The 24,351-nt window shown below is 37.1% G+C and overlaps 1 protein-coding gene across 2 annotated transcripts in view; it reads left to right on the forward strand.

The window, feature by feature from the left end:
* ATG5 (autophagy related 5) overlaps positions 1-24,351 on the forward strand; it is a 78,344-nt gene that overhangs the window by 23,726 nt on the left and 30,267 nt on the right. For both annotated transcript variants that reach the window (XM_082049663.1, XM_082049664.1), the window contains exon 6: positions 10,915-11,009. In XM_082049663.1, coding sequence (XP_081905789.1) covers positions 10,915-11,009 — 95 coding nt within the window. The remainder of the gene's footprint in view (positions 1-10,914; positions 11,010-24,351) is intronic.

A 24,351-nucleotide genomic window follows, 5' to 3' on the forward strand; every position in this document is an offset into this window, starting at 1 on the left:
AGCAATACTTACAGGATATGTATTAAACTTATGATTTTGGAAAACAAAATCCAGTTTTGCTTGTTAGGAGAAATGTAACTACCAGTTGCAAGTGTGATTTATTGTCAATGTTTATGCGGAGAAGGAAGTACTTGAACAGGTAGTGTGAGAAACTTTCCAGTTGCCTGTAATGGCTTTTAGGGGAAGAGCTGTAACAGTGAATTTGTGGCAAAATCTTGTGCTGGTAACAGCTGGTAGGTGTTCATAACCATCTTTACATCCCTCCTCCCACTATTTCTGCTTTTGTGTTAATCTGCTACCAAGTCAGGAAGGTAAACATGCTTTTCTGTCTGTTGCTTGTGCTGTGGTTTTTCTTGTTCTTCAGGCTTCATTTAGCCAGCTTTTGTCCATAAACCAGATATTTCTTAGCTAGACCTCTTGTTTGGAATGGGTACATTGATGTTGCCCTGATTTTGACCAGTGTTATGGATGTCTGACTGTGGTAGGGAGGTGATACAGGCAGGCTATACAGCTATACTGACCTCTGTTCCCTTGTACAAGTTGTTAAAATACTGTGATCAGAATTGATGGAAAGTGTTACTACTGTTGTTGCTTTTATAGTATTATGGCCATTTTTATCAAGGGTAAAAAGGATTTTCAAGTGGATATTTTTTTCTTCTTGCCTTTTGTATGGAAGAATAAAGACTTTCAGCTTGGAAACATTAAAACTCTGTGGGCCTAGTGATGACTCAGGATCAAACAAATGAAATCTCAACTGGTTTTAAGGGGAGAGCTGTATTTTTTGCATGGTTCAAAGACTTAATATCTATAACTTCAGTATATAATGGTTCTGATAAAGGAAGAGGGTTTGGATTCAACACAGCTGCTTCGCATCAGTTGTGGAGAGACCTAAGCAACTATGCCATGAAATTTTCACAGGCATCCTTTATAACCGGTAAAGACTAGACTTAGTATTTCTGATATGAGTGGGGGAAATAAACAGTAAAAACCCATAGCCATTTTTAAGGCTTCTTTATGTATTATAAAATATAATGAAGTCATTATTTTACTGAAAATATTATGGAAAAAGAATGTAATGCTCATTATTATGAGAGGGCTTACCAAAAGTTCAGTGGCCATATTGAATTGTTCTTATTAAAGGAGAAAAATCCTGCAGACATTCAGAGTATGCAATGTTTTATATTTTAATGCATGTCATCTCTTTCTTGTCTTACTGACAGAATCAGGCCTGTGTTTTCTTGTATTTCTTTCTAAATCGTGTATATTCCAGTTCTGGGGTTTTGAGGGTCAGAAGTAATTTTTTTTTTTTCTGGGTTATGACATTCCTGTTTAGAAGTGTTTGAACTGCCAAAAAGAAATAGTGTCACACATTATCAGCATCTCTTCTGTGCTGTGTGCACATGGCCCACTCAGGTTTGCTATGCATGTTTCCTGCTCGTTGTAGAGAACTGCTGGAACCGCCTCTGTTCTTTTCCGCAATACGAGATTATGAATGTGCTTTGGTAGCTGAACAAATCTCTGTAGCCTCAACTGGTCATTTGAAACATAAATTAGGCAATATGTACTTAAAAAATTTTCAGGAATTTAAAAGGAGAATGAATGAATGAGCCAACTTTTTTTTTTAAATCACAAAGCCATCTTTTTGTCTTCTTCCCTATATCCCTAACAAAATCTCTAGAGATCTGATGAAGTGTGAAGAAAGACTAAACAGTTCTTTTGAGCTTTGAAAATGTGTGTAATTGGTTTAAAATTATTAGATTTAAGAAAAAAAAAAAAAGGTCATTGCCTTCCTGGAGTTAAGATAGCATGACATACACCTAATGTTGTGGTTGCTGGAACCAGGGGGGTGCAGTACAGATTCAAACAGCTCCGCACAGCCAGCCCAGCACTGTTCTGTTGCTGGGCTGGGCTTAGACAGGCTGGGCCTGCAGGATGAACTAGATGCACTGGAGCAGACCTTCCCAGGGAGTTTTTTTTTTGGTGGTGGTGGTGGTTTTTGTTTGGGGTTTGGTTGTGGTTTTTCTTCTGATCATGGGCTGTGACCTAGACTCCAGTGCGAGTTCTGAAATGTTTACTGGCTTGTCACCCTTTCTGCACAAATGACTAAACTCATGCTCCACCCGTGTGGGTGCAGCATCATGACTCTAAACTGCTGTCCCCCCAAACTGGCTTTTGGCCTATTATTCTTCTGCGCTGGCCTGATGCCCACCTGTATGGCTGCCCTTTGTCACAGTGCAAAGGTGGGGGTTGGTGGTAGCCCAAATTCCCTCTGTGGCTTTCTTTTGCAGAGCTGCTGGGTTGGTGAGGCTAGGGAGAATCCGTGGGTCTCCCAGAAGAGCGTTAACTTTGTGAAGGCAGAAAAGGGAGGAAAGCAAAAGGCAACCCAGTGCCCACAATGCTCCTTTATACTGAAGTCTCTACTGTGAGAGGATGTTGACCAGAGTTAGGCAGACAGGGACAGATAGAGCAGCTTTCTAGTGTTTTTACCATCTCATGTTAGATGTCCACATGTCTAATGAAAACAGCTAAACACTGAGGGAGGAAGCTTGGAGGTCTCTGCATCTTTGACACGGGCCAATCCATTCATATATATTGGAAAGTTTGAATTTTATATACCTGTTGCAGTTTCAAGAGCTTTGTGTTTTTGTCCTCACTTGGACTTTCTTCCTCCTGGAATGACACCATTTCTTCAGAAATACAGCCACCTTCCAGATTTGCTACTGAAACAGGTGTGCCTTTCATCTTCAACCCAAATCACAAATATGCTGGTTCTGTACATTCACTGCTTCTGTCTTCAGAAGTTTTTTCAGATGTTTGCTAGACCTAGATTCAGATTGAGAGAATCTTTGACTGTATTTCTCTAAATCTATTTTACTTAGGTGTAAGTGATGCAGAACTTTTTTTTTTTCTGCCTCCTGCTTTCCTTCCTCCCTTCCCCCTCAAAATGTCATTTCCTGAAAGACATGTAAGGTCTAACTAAATTTCAAAGTAAAAAACAGACTTAATTTTTAAGATTAACTTTCTTCAGTTGTTGAGGATTTTTTGATTTGCAGTTTGAAGTGCTTCTAAGTTGCTTTCTGCTGGTAAACTCCTGAATTTGACAGATGCATTAATATAAAGGTTCTTTAACTTTTTAGAAAAGCTGGATTTTAGAAAAAGTGTAGTACGGAGAAAGCAAAGTAGGTTAGCAAGTTATACAGATATATGCTTCTCTGCTCTACTATCCTGTATATAAATGGAGCATAATCAGAGGCAAAGAGGGCATTAAAATATCCAGGCTTTCTAGACTTGGAGCAAAGAACTGGAGGATGGGTAGAATTGTCAGGTGTTCTTTTCCCTTTGACTTACCCAGGGAAGTCTGTAACAAGCCCTGCTGCTCTGTTCTTACACAACCTGTGGGTTCTGTGTTTCAAAAATGGATTACATGTTTTTGTTTAATAGTCATCAGAGCTTTCTTTGTAGCCTAAGTGACATTAGCAACAGAGATCTCCTGCTTTTAGGCTACACAGAAAGCTTATATTTGGTAGGATACATGTGTTTGCATATTTGAATACAGAAAAGTAGTCCATCTTGATGATTGCCTTCCCCTGAACCTTTTCCAGATAAATTGGTGACCTAGAAATGAAGGGAGGTGGTGTTAAGGAAATAGTGTACTTAAAGTGAAACTTCGTTTTGTGATTACATTTGATAAGAGAAAAGAATGTTGGTAAGGTATAGCTTGCTTGTGTATATTCACAGGAAACAGGGGGGAAAGGCCTTTTTGGGTCTGATAATCTGAAGTATGAAATGCTGATTTGTCATACAGTTTTCAAAATGTCCTGTTAACCTGCAAAATTAAAGCAATATACTTTTATTTCTTTATTGTCAAACTACTACTTTGCTATAAAAACTAATGAATAAATTACAGTGTAGAAGTAAATGTGTTAATACACTGATCTCAAACCTAACTGTACAGCATAAGGAGGGGGATCCTCCACTTTTTCTTGGGTTGCATCTGTAGCTCAATTTATAGTGTGGCTTATGAATTAATATTTTTTTAACCTAGAATTTAGATCTAACTACATAAGGAAGTTTTTCGTAATTGTCTTCTGCTCTTGGAAGTTTGTTATAGTGCATATAGGCAAGCTGAGTTGAGTTGATTTAATTAATTTACACAGTAATAGTACTAAAAAGGGGGTGACAGACCTAGGTAGCCAACTCTGAGGCCCATACCATGTACATGACTATTGTTAATACTTGAGCTAGTTAGCACTATGTTTACTTCTGTAGTGATTCAATGTCTTATTTAGTGTGGACAGGCCAAGTAAAGCCTATTTGGCTTTTACTTTCAAATGTTATGTTTTTTACTGCTTTCATGTGCTATTATATAACAACATGCCTGCTGAATGCAAATTTGGAGGGTATATAAGATCAATGGGCACATCATGCAGTCAAGATATTTCAGGTAATGACTGTTGTGTAATTACAAGGTGTAATTATGACTACTTCAGATATATAATTTCATGTTGAATGTTGTTACTTTGTTATCTGTGACATGAAGAATATTTCCACATGTTTATGTAGCTAGCTTCTGTCACATTAAGTCAAAAGAGTTCTGAAGTCCTATCTCTCTGTATCCAATGGTTACTCTAGTCTGAAAAGACTAGTGAACTTGTCTGCCTTCTTCAGTGGTGGATTTGTATTATGTGCCATGATCTGTCAAAATAACAAAGTAACCTATGCTTCTAATAGCAAGAATATGTAAACTGTGGGTGGTGGCAGTGTGTAAAATAGGAAAGAAAACAAAAATCTTAATGTTTTAATGATGCCATCCCAGTATTTCAAACTGTGTTCTCAAAAGGCTGTCACTGAGGTGTAGTAGTCAGCAGGAGTCAAATATGTATCAGTCTTGATAATCATAATTATCTGTGGTTTTATTGTACAAGAATAAGAACAATGAGTTTATATGACCTAAAGTCATTTAGAGACAGGTCTTTAAATAGCTGAGAAGTGCAAGTAACCAGCTGTAAATACTGTTTCTGCATAGCATGGTACAGTTAGTTTTGAAGTGTTTAAAATATTTATCTTTCATCAACAAAGCTGCTTCATGCTTGAGGTATACTGCATAAAACTGAACTTCTTATAAAACTGGATAAAATTACTCCCCAGTCAGCAGAACTATGTATGCATGTAGAATCTTAGTCTTCTTGGAGACAATTTGGAAGTAGAATCGATATTTTAGAAGACTCCTTTCTGGCTCTACCAGCCAAACACAGTGCTTGTTAAGAGCACGAGTCAGTAGAAAATATACTTGCTTTAATGTTAAGAAACTACACTTTGTGTCCTTGAGTTGCAGCTGTCACTCTCTGTACAGTACAGTTTATTATGGTATGTGATGGGTTAAACCCTTAGTGAGTTTATGATTAAAAGAAAACACTGATGGACAGGAGGGCAGATCTGCCATGCAGAGGGGCAGTGAGGAGCTGGAGCAGTTGTCAAGCAGGAGCCTCCTGGAGCTCACAGACACAAGTGCAAAGTCCTGCACCAGGGACAGGAATAACCCAACATGTTGGGGGCAGGCTCAGGACTGACTGGGAAGCAGCTTTGTGGAAGTGGGTAATGGTGAACAACAAGCTGAATGGAAAGTCTGTCATGTGGTGTTGTAGAGATGAAGATTAACCAGGGGGCTGCTTTAGCCCTTGCACCCCCCAGAATCAGCCAGATGGTGAGTAATTCTTCCTTTGGCTCAGCACTCACAAAGGTGTGCTGGGAATGCTGTGTCCTCTTTGGGACCCCAGGACAAAAGGAATGTGGACAAACAGAAAAGGGTCTAGCTGAAGAGAGCGGTGGAACTGTCTCGTTTAGCCTGAACATGAGGGTGCCGAAGATGGATCTAGCAGGTGCTTTCTACCACCTAAAAAGGAAGCCTTATAGAGCAGATGGAGTCAGACTCTGCTCACACATACCTCCATTGACAGGGGAATTGGGCAGTTACAAAAAACAACAACAACAAAATCCCCTCAAAAAATGGTTAAAAGTTGTGGCAGAAAGAAATCTGATGGGCTATTAGGGCAGGGGAAGTGAAAGTGTTTGAGTGGAAACCTGTGGAGAAGGTCAAAACTTGAAGGCAATGCCTTGAGCAAACTTGTTTAACTTTGTGTAGACAGCTCTTTTTTTTTCCAGGGCTGGAGCTTTTATTCTGAAGTTTGCTCTTCAAAGGCACGTCCAATCTTATGTATCAGAACCATAGGAAGACTTCACTTGGAGAGTCTTTGGCCTCTTAGTTAATGCTATGGTTGATTCTGCCCAAGTACTTCTAGCTGTGCATAATTTCTGTGGTTCATACAGTTATTAGACAGTGGTCAACCACTGAGAGTAGACAAAAGGGTTTATTTTTTAAAATTAAGGATTGGACACATTTTTATGCAAGCTGCAAATTGGTATTGCTTCCATAGAGCTAGAGATACAATTCCATTCCAATCATTTTGTCTTTAAATTTATATAATTAGATGGCTTTAAGAAGAAACCATGAGTAGTCAAGACAAAAAAAATCTTGAGTATATGCTACCCTGAGGGCTATACCTGTTTGTTCACTTTTTTTACTTTCTAAAAAGATATTAGAAGATAAAAGACATGAATTACTGTTTCCTTTTTTAATTTAAACAATCTTGAGTTTCAAAGAACGACTGTAAGACACTAGCACAAAATAAACTAATTTTTCGGGTTGTCTGAACAGCATTGTCCCCAGGTCTCAGCCTGAGAAAGAAGCCCAGCCTTGAAAATTTCAGCCTGGACTAATCCTTAGATGAAACTGCGTCGTGTAAAAAGGTTCAGCAGTTACTGTCTATTAACAACAAGCTGCTAACAGCGAACTACAAGCTACAACTTTTTAATGTACCAGTTATAAATTTGTTTTAATTTCAGTGGTTGCTAAAGGATCTCCAGTCTTGCTTAATGGAGGAAACAACAATTCTTCAAGTGTTTCCCTGTAACAGTCTTTCTTTAAGCTGTTTTAAAGGACTCTTTAAAAACATGAACAAGTTCAGTGATAGGTTTATGAACATTAAATGCATAATATGGCATGCTCTTTTTGTTAATTTATGTTTGAGGTTTAATTTGGTGCTTGCTTAATTTGTGTGCTGAGATTATTGTTATGGATGACATTAAGTGTGTAATTTTGCCAAGTCTTGCTATTTCTGTATATTTAAATGTGTTTTCAAAGCTGTTTTTAGATTCTGTTCATCTCTGTAGTACTGAAGGCTAATAATATCTGTCTGATGTTTGGACCTGCAGTGACTGCATTTCTAATAAATGAATATAAATATAAATATAAATATAAATATAAATATAAATATAAATATAAATATAAATATAAATATAAATATAAATATAAATATAAATATAAATATAAATATAAATATAAGTGCCTTAGCTGAAAGTTTTGTTGTTTTTTTTTTCAACTGGATTTCTCCTCCATTGTTTGGTTAGGAACTTCCTGATCTTTGACATAAAATGCAGGGAGAAAAGGTTTTATATTTCACTTTAGGTAAAGTTATATAGCAACTATCCCTGCTTATTTAAGAAGTAAGATTAACAGAGTAATCTGAAACTTTTATACTGTCACTAATCTGGCTTCTGTTTGAATCTTGTTGCCATTAATTTTAATATTGTAATTCAGATATGAACAGCTGCCTTTTGCAAGCAATAGGTTTTGCTAATACAGAAACTCTTTTAACACATTGGTCAAGCACTTTCTTAAAAACAGATGGATTGTGGAAAACAAAAGTAATCAGATTTGACTGTTACGGGAGTTTAAATATCACGTAGACTGCATAAGCTTTTCACGAGGGAGGGAGATGAGCGTGTAAAGTGCTTTTGCTGATGGGTACAGAACTCTACTTACTGGCTTGATGAAAATGCAGTTTTGTTTTGATTGTCAAATTTCCGGCCAGCACCTTCTGTCTTTAAGTCCTGTCTAGCCAAAGCACTAATTAGTTCTTATAGCTTGTTGTCGCATTAATAGCTTCCTTAAGTCTGTTTTGCATAAATAGGAGACACTGACACACAAAAATGAGCAAATTATGAGTTCATTTGCTTATCTTTTCAGGAGGATTGGAGGGGAGTGTTGGATGATGTTCTTTTTGGGTTTGTTTTTGTTTTGTGGGTTTTTTTTCTGTTTTAAGCTTTGAGTCTTAAGGGTTCTGCAAAATTAGGTGGGATTATTTATTTATTTATTTATTTATTTAGGCGCTTTAGGATTCTGGCATTTAGCCAATGCTCCTGGTATATATACCAGTGCAAACTGGATAGCCTTTTCCTGCTACCTGCTTTAAAAAAATTGTGTTAATTTTCTTACACCCAACTCAGTTTCCTGTGGTAAAAATATTGTATCCATGCAAAGATGCTTGGAGGACAGCAGTGTAAGATTAGGAGGATGAATTAGCTTCAGGCAGTCTGTAGATGTCTTCAGACAGTGCTGTACATGTGGTGGAGATGTGTCTTAAGATGTCTGACTCCATTATGTCTGGCTAATTTACTAGAAAGTTAATTCCCAGAGGTAGCAGGCGGATTGACAGAACATACTTGATTACAAAATGCAACAAGTTCATCATTCAACTGTTGCAGATTTATTGCTGTTAAATTTAGAAACTACAGAAACTATTAGAAATTTAAATGTCTTAATAGAACAATAGGTTGTCTTGAATGTTGGCTGTGTTTAGAGAATAATCTGAGAAGTATAAATCTGTAAATTTACCTGCCTTAAATAAGATTACTTATGATTTCTGACAGGTGAGGAAGCTGGAATGTGGAACTGTATGTCACTACTGTTTAACTCTTTTTGTCCTTCAGAGGTTCACTTGTGTGCCACGTATGCCACAAGGGTTAATACAATTAAGCTCCTGCCATAAGTCTGTTACTTGTTGAGAATTTCTTATTCTTCCATATGATATGCTGCTCATCCCTGTATAACTTTGAAGACAATAAGCTGTTTACCCAACTTTCCTAGTTACCGTAATATGAGCATTAAACAAGTAAATGAAATTAATGTTAGTTTTATTTTTGAGATAGGATGTCTCCAAATATGTAGATTCCTTATTTAAGAGTCTGCTGAAGCTCACTAGCTTAAGTAGATCTCGATTGTTTTGTTTTGTGTATCATCACCATAGTTAGTAGTTTTATCAACTGAGTTTATAGTCAGAAGTGGTAATTGAAGCATAAATTGATTAATGGCCATTATAGGTTGTATGTTCACACCATCTGTAGTGAAAACTGCAAGCTGTTCTCAACGCTGTCTTCAAGGATGAAGGAAGCACGCTAAGTCTTCACCTTCCCCTGACAGAGCTGGTGAGAAGGATGCAGCTGTTCTTCATGTCAGACATTGCAGGAGTAAACCTCTGCCTCTGTAGGCTGGGCTTCCCAAATCCAGCCTTGGTGGAGTAGAGTTGACTCCAGGGTTGTCATTGTCACTGCCACCTGCTGAGCTTCTCAGCTGGTGAGCTGTGGGGTGGGTAGCACCCTACTATGGGGTAGTCCATGCAGCTCCTTGTCTCAGGCAGGTGCCTGCGTGGTGGTGCTGGCTGCAGCACAGGTAAGTGCTTGTCAAGAGCCACTTGCTGCTAATGGGGAAACAAGGGTGTGGAAGTGCTTTCTGAAGTAAGTATCAGGAAATGCCTCTGCGGAATACCTGGCAGGAGTTTATGGCTTCTTGGAAATTCCTGCCTTGTGTGACAGTCAATCAGGATAAGCAGTGTGCTGCAAACCCTGCAATATATATTAACTATGTCTTTTAGTGCACTGACAGGCATCTGTGCTGGATGCTGGAGTGAAGCAAATCTCAGACTGTTCTGCAACTGCTTTAATTGTTATCAGCAGCTTTGGAATTGGGAAGAACCTTTTTTCAGCTAATAGATTTCTGAATTTTATCTTACTTCAGGGGGGCTGAATTCTGTGACAGTTACGCTGCCAGGCCTCCTGAGACTTGGCTGAATATTGTGCCGAGGAGGGAAAGTTGGAGACTCTCTGTTCTTTCTGCAGAGATGTCCACTGATTTTGATGTCTTGCGGAGTTTGGGGCTACACGGAAATTTACCCCTTGCTCGTCTTCTTGAGCTGCCTTCTCCAGTAAGGCTATAGCAGCAGCTTTATTCATCTTAGGTCTTCGTGTTCCTGTCACTTTTGGTATTATTGTTTGCTTGATTTAAGTGACTGATTTGCGTTTATAAAAGCCCATACTACTCTAGATCTATGCTGTCCTTAATACATTTTGAGTGCAATAAACTATTCAGTTCTTGTAATGTCTAAATACGATCAAATGGTGTGCTGCCTCAGGCTACTTTACTAAACCTAGTTACTTGGATAATATTAATAAAAATATGTTTCAAACATAAACTTTTATTTTCAGGTTGTGTCATGGAACTGGAAGTGTGTTTTCTGACTCTGTCATACATTGTTGCAGGTTATTTTAAGATTTACATATCCAAATATAAACCCCTCAAGAAGTTTTTCCACTGCTTTAGTTTCTCGGTACCTTACACCTATTGTTCATCTGTAGTTAAGAACAATTAGATGTTTATAACAAACTATGAGACAGTGTGGGCCTGTAGCAGCAGCGTGGAGAAGCAGACACTGTTGGCTGAGGTAATGAAATCCGTAATTTGTGGCACAGTATTTCCCTAACAGTGAGAGATATGTTATGAATTCAAGTTGCTTTCTCTTTCAGTTTGATAAGTTGCCACATCATTGTTTTCATAGGAGAATGCACATACCTTTGCCTTCAGGCTGAATAGGGAGGAGAAATGTGGTAAAAATAAGTTCATACAGGTCAAACTTCTGTAAGAAAAGTTCACTTGTTGTTCCAAATCGTGTCTCGTTTACCTCTTTTAGCTGAAAAAGAATATATGTTACCAATTTTAACAATCTAATTTTACCTTCACAGATAAATTTGAGCAGTTTTGGGCAATAAATCGAAAACTCATGGAGTACCCTCCAGAAGACAGTGGATTCCGATACATCCCATTTAGAATTTATCAGGTAGGAGACAATGAACTAAAAACAGTTTTACCAGACTCTTCCACTGAGGTGTCACGTATCATAATCTGTTTTCTGAATTATATGTTTCCTTTTCCAACATTATGGTAAAGCCTTGTACACTCATCTTTGCTGGACCCTTGAGATGTGTCAGTTAACAAAGACAAAACAGACTGCATTTATTCTTATAAGTAATTACCATTCATTATGTTGTGTGGAATACTTGAGAATGTGCTAAGGTTGGTATAGACTGTTTTTCTTAAAAAAAAAAAGCTGGTTCTGTCATTAAAAAAAACCCTGCCAACTATGAAGACTGTTTTGGATGCATAATACCCTCTGAAAGGTCTAAGTCAAACATTTCAGGAACAACACTTCTCCCTCAACCACTGTGTCAGCTTCTTTTCTTGTTGGCATTATAAGGTGAAAGTAATGGCATAAGTCTTGCATCTAGTTCTTCCTTTGTCTTCTAATTATATACTCTACAATCCAAAACTACCTTTGAATATTTTTTTCTGTTTGAATACACCAGTGCTCTATTTTTAGTTTATTTGAAGACATATTCCTTGGAATACTTACATTTTTTTGACATCCCCCTAGTTTTTATAGCATTAAGGTCACAATGAAATTTGGAATTAAATATAGTTAAAAGCTTATACAGAATTTGTTCTCTGTAAATAAAACAGTTCTGTGCGGTTTCATCTCTGAAACATATTCATCTATTTACATGTAAGTTTTGCACCTGTAACTATAAAAAAATATTGAATAGTCTGATGCTACTTTAGAATGGGTTTTAATGAGAATACAAACCTATACAATCTTGCAATGGGATTGAAGTAACATTTAATTTTAGATATAAGAGACATTTATTGTCATAGTGAAACCTTGGATTGAGAATGGAAGTCAGTTATTTTGTCAGATCATAGCAGATGGCAAGGTTTGTATAAGTATCAAAAATACTTATCAGGAAAAGTAGTTCACTCAAAGCATTTTGTTTGATTGGTAACTAAGTTGCTTGTTTGCTGATAGGTGTCTTTTTTTTAAGTCTTTTTGTAGAAATCATGTAAATGGGTTTGCAAAATGGAGGTTTTGTTGTCTGAATAAGGTACGGACCTTTAGGTCATGAGGAAAACTTTGTATGATATCACATGATTTCATGTTAGCAAAGGCCATTGTTGTTTTGTTTGTTATGTAAATTCAATAATACCTATCCCTTTACCCGGCAGTGTTTATTTTGATTCTCATTATATTTTCCATTGGAAACCTTTACTTGCTGTAGTTCAAACCCAAAATATCTAAGAATAGAAGACCAAACACAAATAAAGATGATGCTGAGGCAGCCTTTGAGAGGGTTGGTGTATATAATTTTCAGCTCTTAATATTTCTAATTTTCAGTAATGTTCCTCTTTTTAGAAAAGTGGATGCAGGTGTTTCTGGCTTTTTTGTTTCGTTTATTGGTTTGTGTACTGATTACTGCTCATCATAAAAGTCTGTGTATTTAAAGGAATTTTCAGAAAGTGTTAGGAAGGGTAAGGTGATAATTTGATTCTGAGCAAAGAGTTAATTCCTATAGTTTTGTTTTATTTTTGCAGTGCTTAGTGACAGACTTGCATATGCTGAAGTAACTGATTCAAAAGTATCAAGAGGCATTTAACACCACCCCAATTAGATTTAATTTCCATTAGTGCTGGTAGAAGTCAGCTTTGCATCCTAATTGGTTGCTTGCATATCCCTGCGTAAGTATTTGAAAGCAAATTTAACCTGGGTTCATATTACAGTGGACATTTATTCCTCATGTGTTTTCACGTAGTGTTTCTGTAGATACTTAAGGATATACAGGTGGGTGGCAGGAAATTATGAGGCATTGCCTTTGGTGGGGGAGAGTTCCTCCTCACAGTCTTCATATCTTCCAGTACCCCAAAATTATTAGAAGGAAATTCTGTGAACTGCCTAGATTGTGTTTTGGCATTATGAAGTGGATGAAATTATTTTCCTTCAAAGAAATGTGGTAGATTATTATATCAACTAAGAAAAATTAGTCTTAGCAACAATTAAATGTAACTGGGAAAAATTGCTACAGAAAAGCTGCACACAATAAAGTGATCTGGTGTGCTTTTCACTGAAGGCCGGATATTTTCAAAACTCAAAGGCTCTTTCAATGGTAAAGCTTGTCTATTAAAATACATTTCTAAAGAATAATATGAATCATACTTTGTGTGGTATCCAAATCTGATGGTGTGTGGGGGAGAAAGAGGTGGCAAAAATACGAATGTCATACTTGGGTAAGTCAGAACTAAACTAACCACAGGTAATTTTACAAGCCCTTGTCCAGCACCTCTTCTTTTAAGTGTAGCAGCTAAGATTGGACCAGAATCCTGGCATCTATTGTAGAAGATGGAGAAAAAGACTGAGTATCACTAAGGATCCACTCATTTGCAATTTTAAATGTTAGCTAAGAGATCCTGGAGATTCTGTTACCAGTGGTCATAGCCTAAACTGTGCCATATGGAACATGCACCAGATGAACTTCGACGTAGGTGGAAACTTTTTCCTACCAGAGATAGTTTAAAAATAGTGATTATACTTTTTGTGACACTTAATTGTGTCAAAAAAAAGGTGCCCCACTTCATCACTTCAGAGGTTTAAGCTGCTGTGTCTTCAGTTGACAGTTGCATGAAAACTTTTTTGCCTTTTTGTCCAATAGTACTGTTGAATAGAGTGCTCTTTTCACTTGTTCTACAATAGCAAGAGAGAAACAAATAGTAACGTTTTGAGTATATTATGCATTTAAGAGTGTTGCTTTTCTTGTACAGTATAGAGCTAGTTTGGTTTGATGACTTTTCCCCCATGTTTATAAGATCAGCTGGTTTTGCACATTCTGATTAAACAAACTACGTGGCTGAGAGATGGCAGGAAGTTTTCATCAGTCTTTGGCTCCAGATGCTGCGATGGGGCACGTTAGTCAGGCACCAGGGAGGAGTCTCTACGTGCTGATAGAGACCACCCTGTTGAAGTGCTGTCTGCTGTCTTAGCTGCAGATGGGAGCATCAGAGTCTCAGTTGTTCTGCACTTCAGTTTGCACTTACCCCTGAGTTTTGGTGTCTTGCCCTTTCCCCATGTTGTGCTCACCCACTTGCTCTTGCTTGCACTCGCCCTGTCAGTCTTCCTCCTTTCCTCTGCAGTCTGCCCTATAAACATATAGGGTTTAAACCTGTACATTGCATTTTGTTCTTGAGAATAAAATTTTAAAAGTATGTGAAAGAAAATCATAGAATAGTTTGGGCTGGAGGGACCTTTCAAGGTCATCTAGTTCAACCCCCCTGCAATGAGCAGGGACATCTTCCACTAGATCAGGTTGCTCAGAGCCCTGTCCAGCCTGGCCTGGAATGTCTCCAGGGACAGGGCATCGACCACCTCTCTGGGCAACCTGGGCCAGTGTTTCACCACCCTCATTGTAAAAAATTTCTTCCTCATGTCTAGCCTGAGTCTCCACTCCTTTATTTTAAAACCATTACCCCTTGTCCTATTGTGACAGGCCGTGCTAAAAAGTCTGTCCCCAAAATGCATTAAAACTATTCATGACAAGTTCTGAGCTTTTCTAGAGTCTCACATGGCTCAAGACAGGCTGGCTGTTGTGTGCTTGCCAGCCCAGGAAGGGCACTTTGTTTGCTTGTTCTTTTATTTGGGTACTGGGACATGCCATGATAACTGGAATGAGTATTTCCTTTAGCCTCCATTTTCGAAAGATTTCAATTAGGTTATTGATTTTACTACCTAATTACAAAGTAGTCCTTAGCTTTGAACAGGTTTTTCCTATTGTAAGTCCCTGAAGATGTTGTGATTAAATCGTACAGTTACAAATTGTTATGATGTTTTTCTGCCTTCGTAACATGAGTGAAATTCTCCATACTTAATAATCCATCAGTTAAATCCAGCACTTTGTTCTTTCTCTTGAAGCTGCAGTACTGAGATGTTGAAATAGATTTAAATGTATACCATGACCTGTTCTCTAAAAATAGCAAGGTGGGAGGGGGAAATGAAATATTCTAAGACATTATTAATATCTGGCTTAATAAATGAATCAGAAGCATGGCCCTTTTCCAAGCAATGGAAGACTGTTTTATTTGTATTTCTACCTTAATTGGCAGAGCTCAGATAATCAGTTGCAAAACCCACTACAAGCGTGCAAATCAGCATCACAATTTGTCCTGTGTTATGACAGCTACTTAACTGATCAAAACAGATTGTTTGGAAAGATATTAGGCCTACGTATGAAGTTTTCAAGTAATAATGAATCCATCTTTTTATGCCAGTAGGTTAAACTATTGTTTTGGGTGAAAAGTCTTTATTGCATTTCAAAGCTGAATTTGTCTGACTTCAACTCCAGTTTCCAGGTTTTGTTTTGCTTTATGTCACTTTAAAGTCGTCTGACTTTCTAACCTCCAAGTTCACTTACTTTGTGATTTCAGCAGCTTCAGTTTCCTTCGGTGAGCTGAATCAATTGATCTCTTTAAGTTTCTTGTCATGAGGCTTGCTCACCACTCCTGAAGTTGTTTTATTTAGTCATCTTTTCAAACACCAGCTGATATTTTTATAATCCTCAAGATTAGTATTAAAGTTAGGGAGATGCAGAGGCCAAAAGTAAAAGTCTATTTCTGTAGGATTTTTAGATCAAAAATTGTTCAAGCACTGGTGCGATAGAAGTGACGTTAGCTGCTACTTGAAACTGCAAATCTGAACTTTTTTGTGGAAGAAGAAATGCAATGTGTTGTCAAGCAAAAGAAGGAGAAAATATAAGTGCTGTTGGCCTGAAGAGGGCAACACAACACAGCAAGTTTCAGGATCTTGTTGGCTAGTGCAACATGCTCTTGGGTAGACCTGTGCCTAATACCTTATTTAACTTTTTTCTTATTTATTAAAAATTACATTTTCATAAAGGACCAGTGGAAAAGAGATCAATTTATTTCTTAAAAACTTCCTTTTACAAAAAGGAATTTTGGGTGGATATGAAAATAATGTGAAATAATGGTTGATTTGTGTAACGGAGCTGTGCTCAGCTGAATTTCTGTGGTGAAAAGAAAAAACACAGACTCCATTTCATCTTCAATTGAGTACATAAAATGACTTATTCTAATAAGTCTTCAGTTGTGAAGAAACATTAGCAAACTTTTACCAGTTTTCAATTATTTCAAAATCAAAGCTCTATGAATAAGAAAGTTTAAAAGCTTTGCTCGGTAAATATTTTTCCTTGTGCCTCATTACTGAAAACAAACAAACAAAAAAAAGCCACACAAACAAGCAAACAACCACAACCCCCCCCCAATTTTTATCAAGTATTGCATATGGACAGCATGATCCATAAGTTGCTATAAATTCTTGTTTTCTAAACTTGATTTCTTCGTTCTGTGCTGAAATAGCAATTTGACAAGTTGTCACCTTGAGTTGAAGCTCACTGTCACCACAGTTTAGGTTCCATAATTGCATAAGCTTTTCTGGTCTATCTAAGTGCAAGTTGAAACGGGCTATCTCAAACCAACACTGTTAAAGGTGGCTCTTTTGTGTATTTTTTTAATTAAGATATGTCTATACGGTTCTTTTAAAAGACTTAAGGAATCCACGTGCAAGATCAGTCTTGTGCCTTTAAGAATCTCAGCATAGGATGGGGGCTGTCAATCAGAGTTTAAAAGAAAATTCTGAGATTATAAAATGTATTTGTTGTCAGAGATGTAATTAAGTTTACGCAAATATACACAAGTTACCTGTAAAACTGTCAATCTGCTGAGTTCAAAGCTATTGTAAAAGTTGCGTAGTGCTCGTGGAAGGAGGCACAGAAGAGATGGGGCTATAAAACCTTGATCTGGGTCTCTTTGTTGAGCTGTGGTTGAACTGTTACCAAGCTTAGTAGTTTTACACTGGCTCAGGCTTGGCAATAGGAGCTACAGTAATTCTTCCGAGTTTAACATAGATGTCGCTTGTATACAAAAAATAAAGGAGTTTTGCTTGTATGAAAAAATAGTTTAAGGTTCTGAATTACATTATAACTAGTTTAAAGCAATTTAGGCATAGACTGGATTCTGCATATTGGGGAAAACTGGGAGTATTTTGTTTTAAATCCTTTTTTATCTTCTCAGATACTCTTAATCTTAGAAGGATTCTAGGTATAGCAAAAAACAGTAGCATCTCAATAGTTAATAAATTACCTTTGTGTAAACAGTTATATAGTGGGGGGGGTTTATTAGCAAAAGATAAGTCGGAATACATTTTGAGTTATGATGATATAATTAACACTTTTCGTGGAAAAAAGAAATTGTCTGTTCCTAATTTGAAAATGCCTTAATCTTACCAAATGTTTTATGTACTGCCTAATCACTAAATGATATTTTTAGCAAATTACTATTGCATAAAACTCTAATTTGTATTTTCTCTGAATTGTCTTATGATAATGAACTTGGATATAAATAAGTTTATGTAAATGTTCATGCTACAAATTTGAATTTAAACCATGAGGTTTGAATTCTTGTGGCTCTGTTTCCCTAAGCTGTTTTATTAAGCTAATACTCCTGTATATGTATATATTGTCCTAAATTTGTTATGAAAGTTAATGTATGCATGCAATTAAAACAAAATAATTGCACTTTTCACCTCAAACCTGAGTATTAATTCTTAAGAATATGAACATGTTGAGACTGCTGGGATGAAGACGATGAATGGAGCAGTAATACAGTTGAATTACATCTCTGTAGGGTTACTGTTAGATCTCGTAATTTAAATGCAGCAGCACTCTTTAGGATATCGCTGCCTTTTTTATCATTAGAGCTCTGATCACTTTACTTCTGTGTTTTACTTGGTTTAGTCAACCCAAACTGATTTGCCACTTTCACTACATACTGTGTTATGTAGTCAGACTCTTATTTTGTAGCAATAGGGATTTTTGCTACCTGAAACTTGCAATCCAGAGCTGTATTCCTCTGAGACTGGCTCTTGTACTCTGATGGAATAGCAGAAACTCCCCCTGGCTGGTGAACTACTTTGCACTGAGAAAAAGGGGAAAAGCAGATATGGAATTTTTTCTTCAGAGGGATAAGAATGTCATCTTTGAGGGCTGTTTCTGTGGCTGTGCAGCGTACACAGTGCCTATTGCTTAGAAATTAAACTAGAGAAAAGCGTAGCCTATGAAGGTGATGACACAAAAGTTAACTCTGTGTAGATGAGGGTCACAGTAGTACCTGTTTTGGTTTGTCCATATCAGTATGCCATTTTATTTTTCCTTTACAGTTTTTGAGTAGAATAGGTAAATAAAGCAGGTAAACTTTTGCCCAAATTTGAAGACTAAAAAATACAGAAAGTGTTCAATTTTTTTGAAAGTAAGAAGACTTTATTTGCACTTTCCAGAAGACTGAAAGCAAATTGTACACAGGTAAGTGTGGAATAGAACAAACCTATGAGAAAGTGGGATATGACACTGTATTCTAGGCATATATTATTAATTGATAAACAAATTTCTGAAATTTTGTTACCCTAGACTATAGGAGTTTCTTCTAGTTAATCATTATTGTAGAAAACTAAGGAGCATTATTGATTTTAGTGCTTTTAAGTAGACTGAAAACATTGTATGAGGTGGTGTGCTATTCATTGCTCTTAAGCAAACAATGTGATGTTTGCTTTTGTGGATGCAAAGCCATATCTTAAGTTTCTTGCTTCATAGGTAGTCAGTACTCAATTGCTTACTTTTATGTGAAGCTTAGGTCTGCATAGGTGCCTAGGACACTGAAGCTATGAAAAGAACTATAAATTTGTTTTCACTGACTCTTCAAATACCTTGAGATTTTACCAATTACAAATATAAAACCTTTTCTGGGACTGAAATTTAATACTTGAAGACCATGCTTATGTTATGGCCTCAAGTTGTGCCAGGAAAGGTTCAGATAGGATATTAGGAAAAATTTATTCACGGAAAGGGTTGTGAAGCAGTGGAAGAGGTTGCCCAGGGAATTGGGTACCACCATCTATCCTCCACCATCCCTGAAGGTGTTTAAAAGATGTACAGATGAGGTTCTTGGGGACATGGTTTAGTGCCAGAGTTAGGTTATGGTTGGACTTCATGATCTTAAGGGTCTTTTCCAACCAAAATGATTCTAGGATTCTATTTCTGGCCTTATGACTGTAGCCTGCTGTCAGTTCTGTGTGTTATCACTCGCAAGTGTTGACTTCCTTCTGCTTCTACGATCTGTACAATTCACTTGAGGTTAAATAATACAAATTCAGTTGTTCAGAGAATATAGGGATACTTTCCCTGCAAAAGCAAATTCAATGGATCATTTGAAAGAGCAGGCTACAACCAGAATGTGGTTCAACCATGCTTGTTAGGCATTTTGAAATGAAAGTGGTTGTGAGTGGTACTTCTGCAACTTTTGGGGTGGAGCTTCTGGCAATATACACACTTGCTAAAAATGTTCCACAAGGTATAACAGGACATTTGCTTTGGATGATTGTTCTAGGTTGTCCTAAAAACCTTTGATTTCTTGGTACGTTCCACCTTCTGATTTCAATGCCTAGAACTCTTATTTGTTTTCCTTAGACCCTTCCTGTAAAGCAGCTGGATCATTTCCACCTTTCAAACATTTGTTCCCTTTTTTTCATGCAACACAGACACTGGTTAGCTTTCACAGTATTACAGATTTACTATTTGCCTGTCAGAAATGTTGTATCACAGATGACACCCAGTAAAATGCCTATTTAGAGAAGCAGTTTGAGTTTTTTAGATTGTTATGAAGCAAAATTGCTGCCTGTAGGTAAGGTATTTTTTATTACAGCATGTAACCCTTTAATTCTAAAGGATTTTAGCTCTTTCTGACAAAGGTCACTTAGTTGGATGTATCTGGTAGATATCTGCAGATGAAGAGTTTTTCAGGGTTTTTCATTTACTTGGTTACTGATGGGCTTCTGAGAGATCTTTATTTCTCTCTCCTTCTTCTTCTGTGAGAGATCTTATTCAACAGATTCCCAGAGTGGAGAGAGTATGTTCTTAGTGTCTTTATGTTACTACTATATATTATTAAAGCTCCAAGCAAGTCTTTAAATCAAAAGGACTAGACTGTACAAGCTCTTATAGATGGTCTTTTTCGCTGCTTATAAGAACAATACAATATTTTAGACAATCCTAAATACTTAAGGTTTTCCTAAGTCATTATTCAAGATGCTGTGTTGCCAGAGTCTTGTCCATAACTGCATGCATCCTGAACTGAAGCTTTGCTGCGTATTTTTGCTGTATTGTGGGCTTTGTCTTTTGATATTGACTGGGGAGAATCCTCTAGGAGAATTCTTTGTCTGGCAAAAGAACTCGAAGCACTGGCCACTTCAAGACAGCTTTTTTAAATCCAAATATTCTGTTAAGAATTGTGTCCAATTTGGTCAGGATACAAGCAAGTATTGATTAGGGCTGAGTCTCCTTCAACTCTGGCAATATTAGTAGCCATCTTGCAGACTTAGGGAGATTCTTCGCATATTTGTTAATTTTCCTCACGTGATGGAAACCAAAATAACATGGCTTTGGTGGTGCTTGAGCCTTCATTTAATGAGGGACTTTAGAACCATTCTCCAAGCGATCATGTTCTGCAAGGAATACTGCTTGGAGTCACAGCATAATGAGCATTTTAAGGGTATTCTTTATTACACCTTGAAGAACTGATGTAAATTCTCAACCCAACATCTGTCCAACTGTTTTCTCACAGAAACCTTGAAGAAATATGAAATTCGTGGTTGAGAACTGAGGGAAGGGTAAACTCGGTCATTCCATGGCTGATTAGACAGCCTGCAGAAGAAAGATTTTCTGTGGGCATAAACCACATTTTGAAGAAGAGGAGTTACTTTTAAATGATTCGTACTTTCTAACAGCAGTGGAATTTATCAACCAGTTGCAGACTTGCTCAGAAACAGCAGTATGAAAGTACCCTACTTTTAAAGGGATGTGGTTATGTCATGGCCTTTCTTAATTTAAAGGGTCTGCAACTACTGTTACACACAGTAGACTGAAGTGTACGCAGTGGGACTGAGGTGCTACAACAAGAACTTTTTACAAAACAGTGAAATCCACTTCAGATGAAAGAGTACAATCTCTGAACATCTCATAAAGGTGAAGATTCTCCTGGATAACCTTTGAATTCAAAGAATATAGGGAGTTCAGCAGTGGGACCTATAGCAAGGAAGACTGACCAGTGTCCTGGGCTGCTTTAGGAGGAGTGTTGCCAGCAGGTGGAGGCAGGTGATCCTTCCCCTTTGCTCAGCACTGGAGTGCTGGGTCCAGTTCTGGGCTACCCAGTATAAGAGAGACATGGAACAATTGGAGAGAGTCCAATGAAGGGCCACTAGGATGATTAAGGGACTGGTGCATCTGATCTGAGGCGAAAAAAACTGTGAGAGAGCTGGAACTGTTCAGCCTAGAGAATAAAAGGCTCAGGCAGGAATCTCATCAATGTGTATAAATATTGGAAGTGAGAGTAGATAGAAGAAGAAGCCAGGCACTTTCCAGTGGTGCCCAGTAACAGGACCAGAGGTAATGGGCACAAACTGAAACACAGAAAGGTCCATCTGAAAGTTCGGAAGTACTTTTATACTGTGAGGGTCATCAAGCCCTGCACAGGTTGTCCAGAGAGGTTGTGGAGTCCTCATCTTGGAGAGTCACACGTTGCTTGCACATGAGTATCTGTGTATAGGCAGCCCTGCTTGAGCATGGGATTTGAACCAGGTGTCCTCCAGGTGTTTCTTCTAGCCTTAGCCATAGTGATTCAGAATCAACATGCTAGCATGCCGAAAAGCCATTTGAAAAACCCAAAAGATGTTCTGTCAAGCCACAGAAGTTTAAGTTGTTCCTTAGGAACCATTGTTCTTGTTGATTCTGTGACAGCTTTGCAGTATCAAGCAGGAGCCTAAAATCTAGCATTCCTAAAAGGATCTGAGAGAAGTCGGTGCCTTTTTTTCTCCTTTATGCCCTTACACAGTGTGATGTGAATATTTTTGACGTGGGCACAAAATCAATGTGGGCAGCATGATGTATCTTTAGAAACAGTTTCAGAAACTGAAGCAGTGTCTTCTATTCTGAAGTGTTACAATTAAGCCAAACCATGACATTTTTAATCACTTGAATTTGGCAAAGGATGTGTTCTAACTAGGCATATCTTATTCAGCTGAGTAGAATGTGTGCTAGGACTTTAACTTTGAGATGTTTTACATGGTTGTAATAATTCATTTTTTTGCTATTACATAAAGCTTTTTCTAAAAGATTGTAAGGAAGCATGTTGCCAGCTTATGGAAAAGGGTGGTATTTTAAAAGGTTCTAAAAGGCTCTTTAATCTTTTTAAAGATGAGCAAGTAATAGCCCTCAACAACATGCATGGGAGAATTAACTGAAATAGCTGCCATATTTCTTTGTAGGTGTGTAATAATGATAAATTATTGTTAATTGTGGAGGAAGTTAGGATAGAACTGCAGTTGCTTCATACAGTGTGCTCTGCTCAATGACAGGCTCCAAGGAAGACAGGAGTTTGTTGCCCGAGCATGATTAGGAGAATAGTCCTTAACCATTCATGACCAAAAATTGTTCAATATTATTGTCTAGACAATAGAATAAGCCCTACTACATAAAGTTTTAACCTTATTCCAGATGTGTTTACAATTCTAGCTGTGGCTTTAATTTGACAACAGTCTTGACTAAGATACTAGCTAATTCTGGCATTAAGTATTACTTGCATTAATTCTTGACATAACATTGACCACATAACAGACCATAACAAGTTAAAGCTTCCATCAAGGGAACCCATCACATAATTGCTCTTACTTTTAAAACAGTGATCATTAATGTTCAAAAACTAAAGGATTTCCAGCTTGTGAAATACTGTTAAGAGTGCTTTCAAGAATAACAGAATTTTTGCTTAACCAGGTATGTGTACAGGTTGTAATTCTGACCACAAGTTTGTATTTTCCTGATGATGTAAAGTATGCAAGTGTAAGAAAATCAGTTTGAGTTAATTTGGATACACACTTCTATAAGAGAAAAATGACCCACTGAGTAAGATTGTGTGTCCTTCATGTTATGCAATATTTGTTAATGGTGTGTTATTTTCATATTTTGTCCCTCCATGTTATTTCAAATCTTAGGAGTAAGAAGTTTTAAAGATGTATCCAAATACACATTTGTCATGACCACGTTAAAGCGTATGTACACGCATTCATAGAATTATCTTCGGCTTCAGTCTAGTGACATACTTCTGCGCTACTAATTTATATGACTGGTATTAGTGTGAAATAAATGTATAAGGCATAGCCTCTTTGTTTCATCATTTTGTTGTTGTTGTTGCATGACTCTTAAAAATATCAGGAAGTATAAAGTTCTTGTTTATCACCATAAAGACTTTTAACTTTATGAGGAAACCAAAGCTTCCTTCTCACCACAGAGCTACAGAAATTCTAACACAAACTCAAGAAAAAGTGAAAGGATGCATTTTTTTCTATAGGTTAGTAATCATCGTAATAGGTTATAATATTGTAATTTTTACATAGGTTATAATATTGTAATTTTTACAGCCACTGAAAATATGTAATTTATTAGAGGAATTTAAAATGTATTATGGGAAAAACGAGCCATTTGATATATTCTGTATCTTGACTTTCCAGGTAGTTCTGCAACCCACATCACATTCTATCAGAGAGTCAGTTTTTCTGGTAATTCTAGACAGGTGTGTTGAGCATGGTTATGCTCCTTTTCGACTTACAGTTTTCAGTTATATATTGAACATACAAAACCATTACTTAGTTCTTTTATTTTAAAAAATTCATTAGTTCTGTTTTGTAATGTGACATACCTTATTCTCTGAACAGTGTTGTGATGTTGCAGGTAAACAGTTCAAAATTCTGAATGCTAACAACAGCAGAAAAAATCATAACTGGAGCATCTGTTATGCAGAGTTTGCAGAGACTAAAGAAATACTAGAAAATAGGCTTTTAATTTTCTAGGACCGGAACAACATTCCAAACAACTTGGAGAATAAGTGAAATAGAAAAATCATCAAACATATACAATAAAGTGATGAGGTGTCTGGGAGCTTTGTGCGCAGGTACACTATACGACAACTCCGTAGTGAAAATGAAGTTACCTTGGTGTTGTGTTTTGGCATTTAAATAATGGATTTCAAGTTATGCTGTAACTTGAATCTCTATTCTTAGAGTATACAAGTGTATTTTTTCTTAGCACATTTTGAAAATATTGTTTCAAGGTTATCCTGACAGAAGCACAAAGTGATCGCTTATAAAATAATCAATAAAGAGAGTATAACAATGTTTTAAAATATTTTTG

This window comes from Streptopelia decaocto, assembly GCF_964273445.1.
Source record: "Streptopelia decaocto genome assembly, chromosome: 3".
NCBI lineage: Eukaryota > Metazoa > Chordata > Aves > Columbiformes > Columbidae > Streptopelia > Streptopelia decaocto.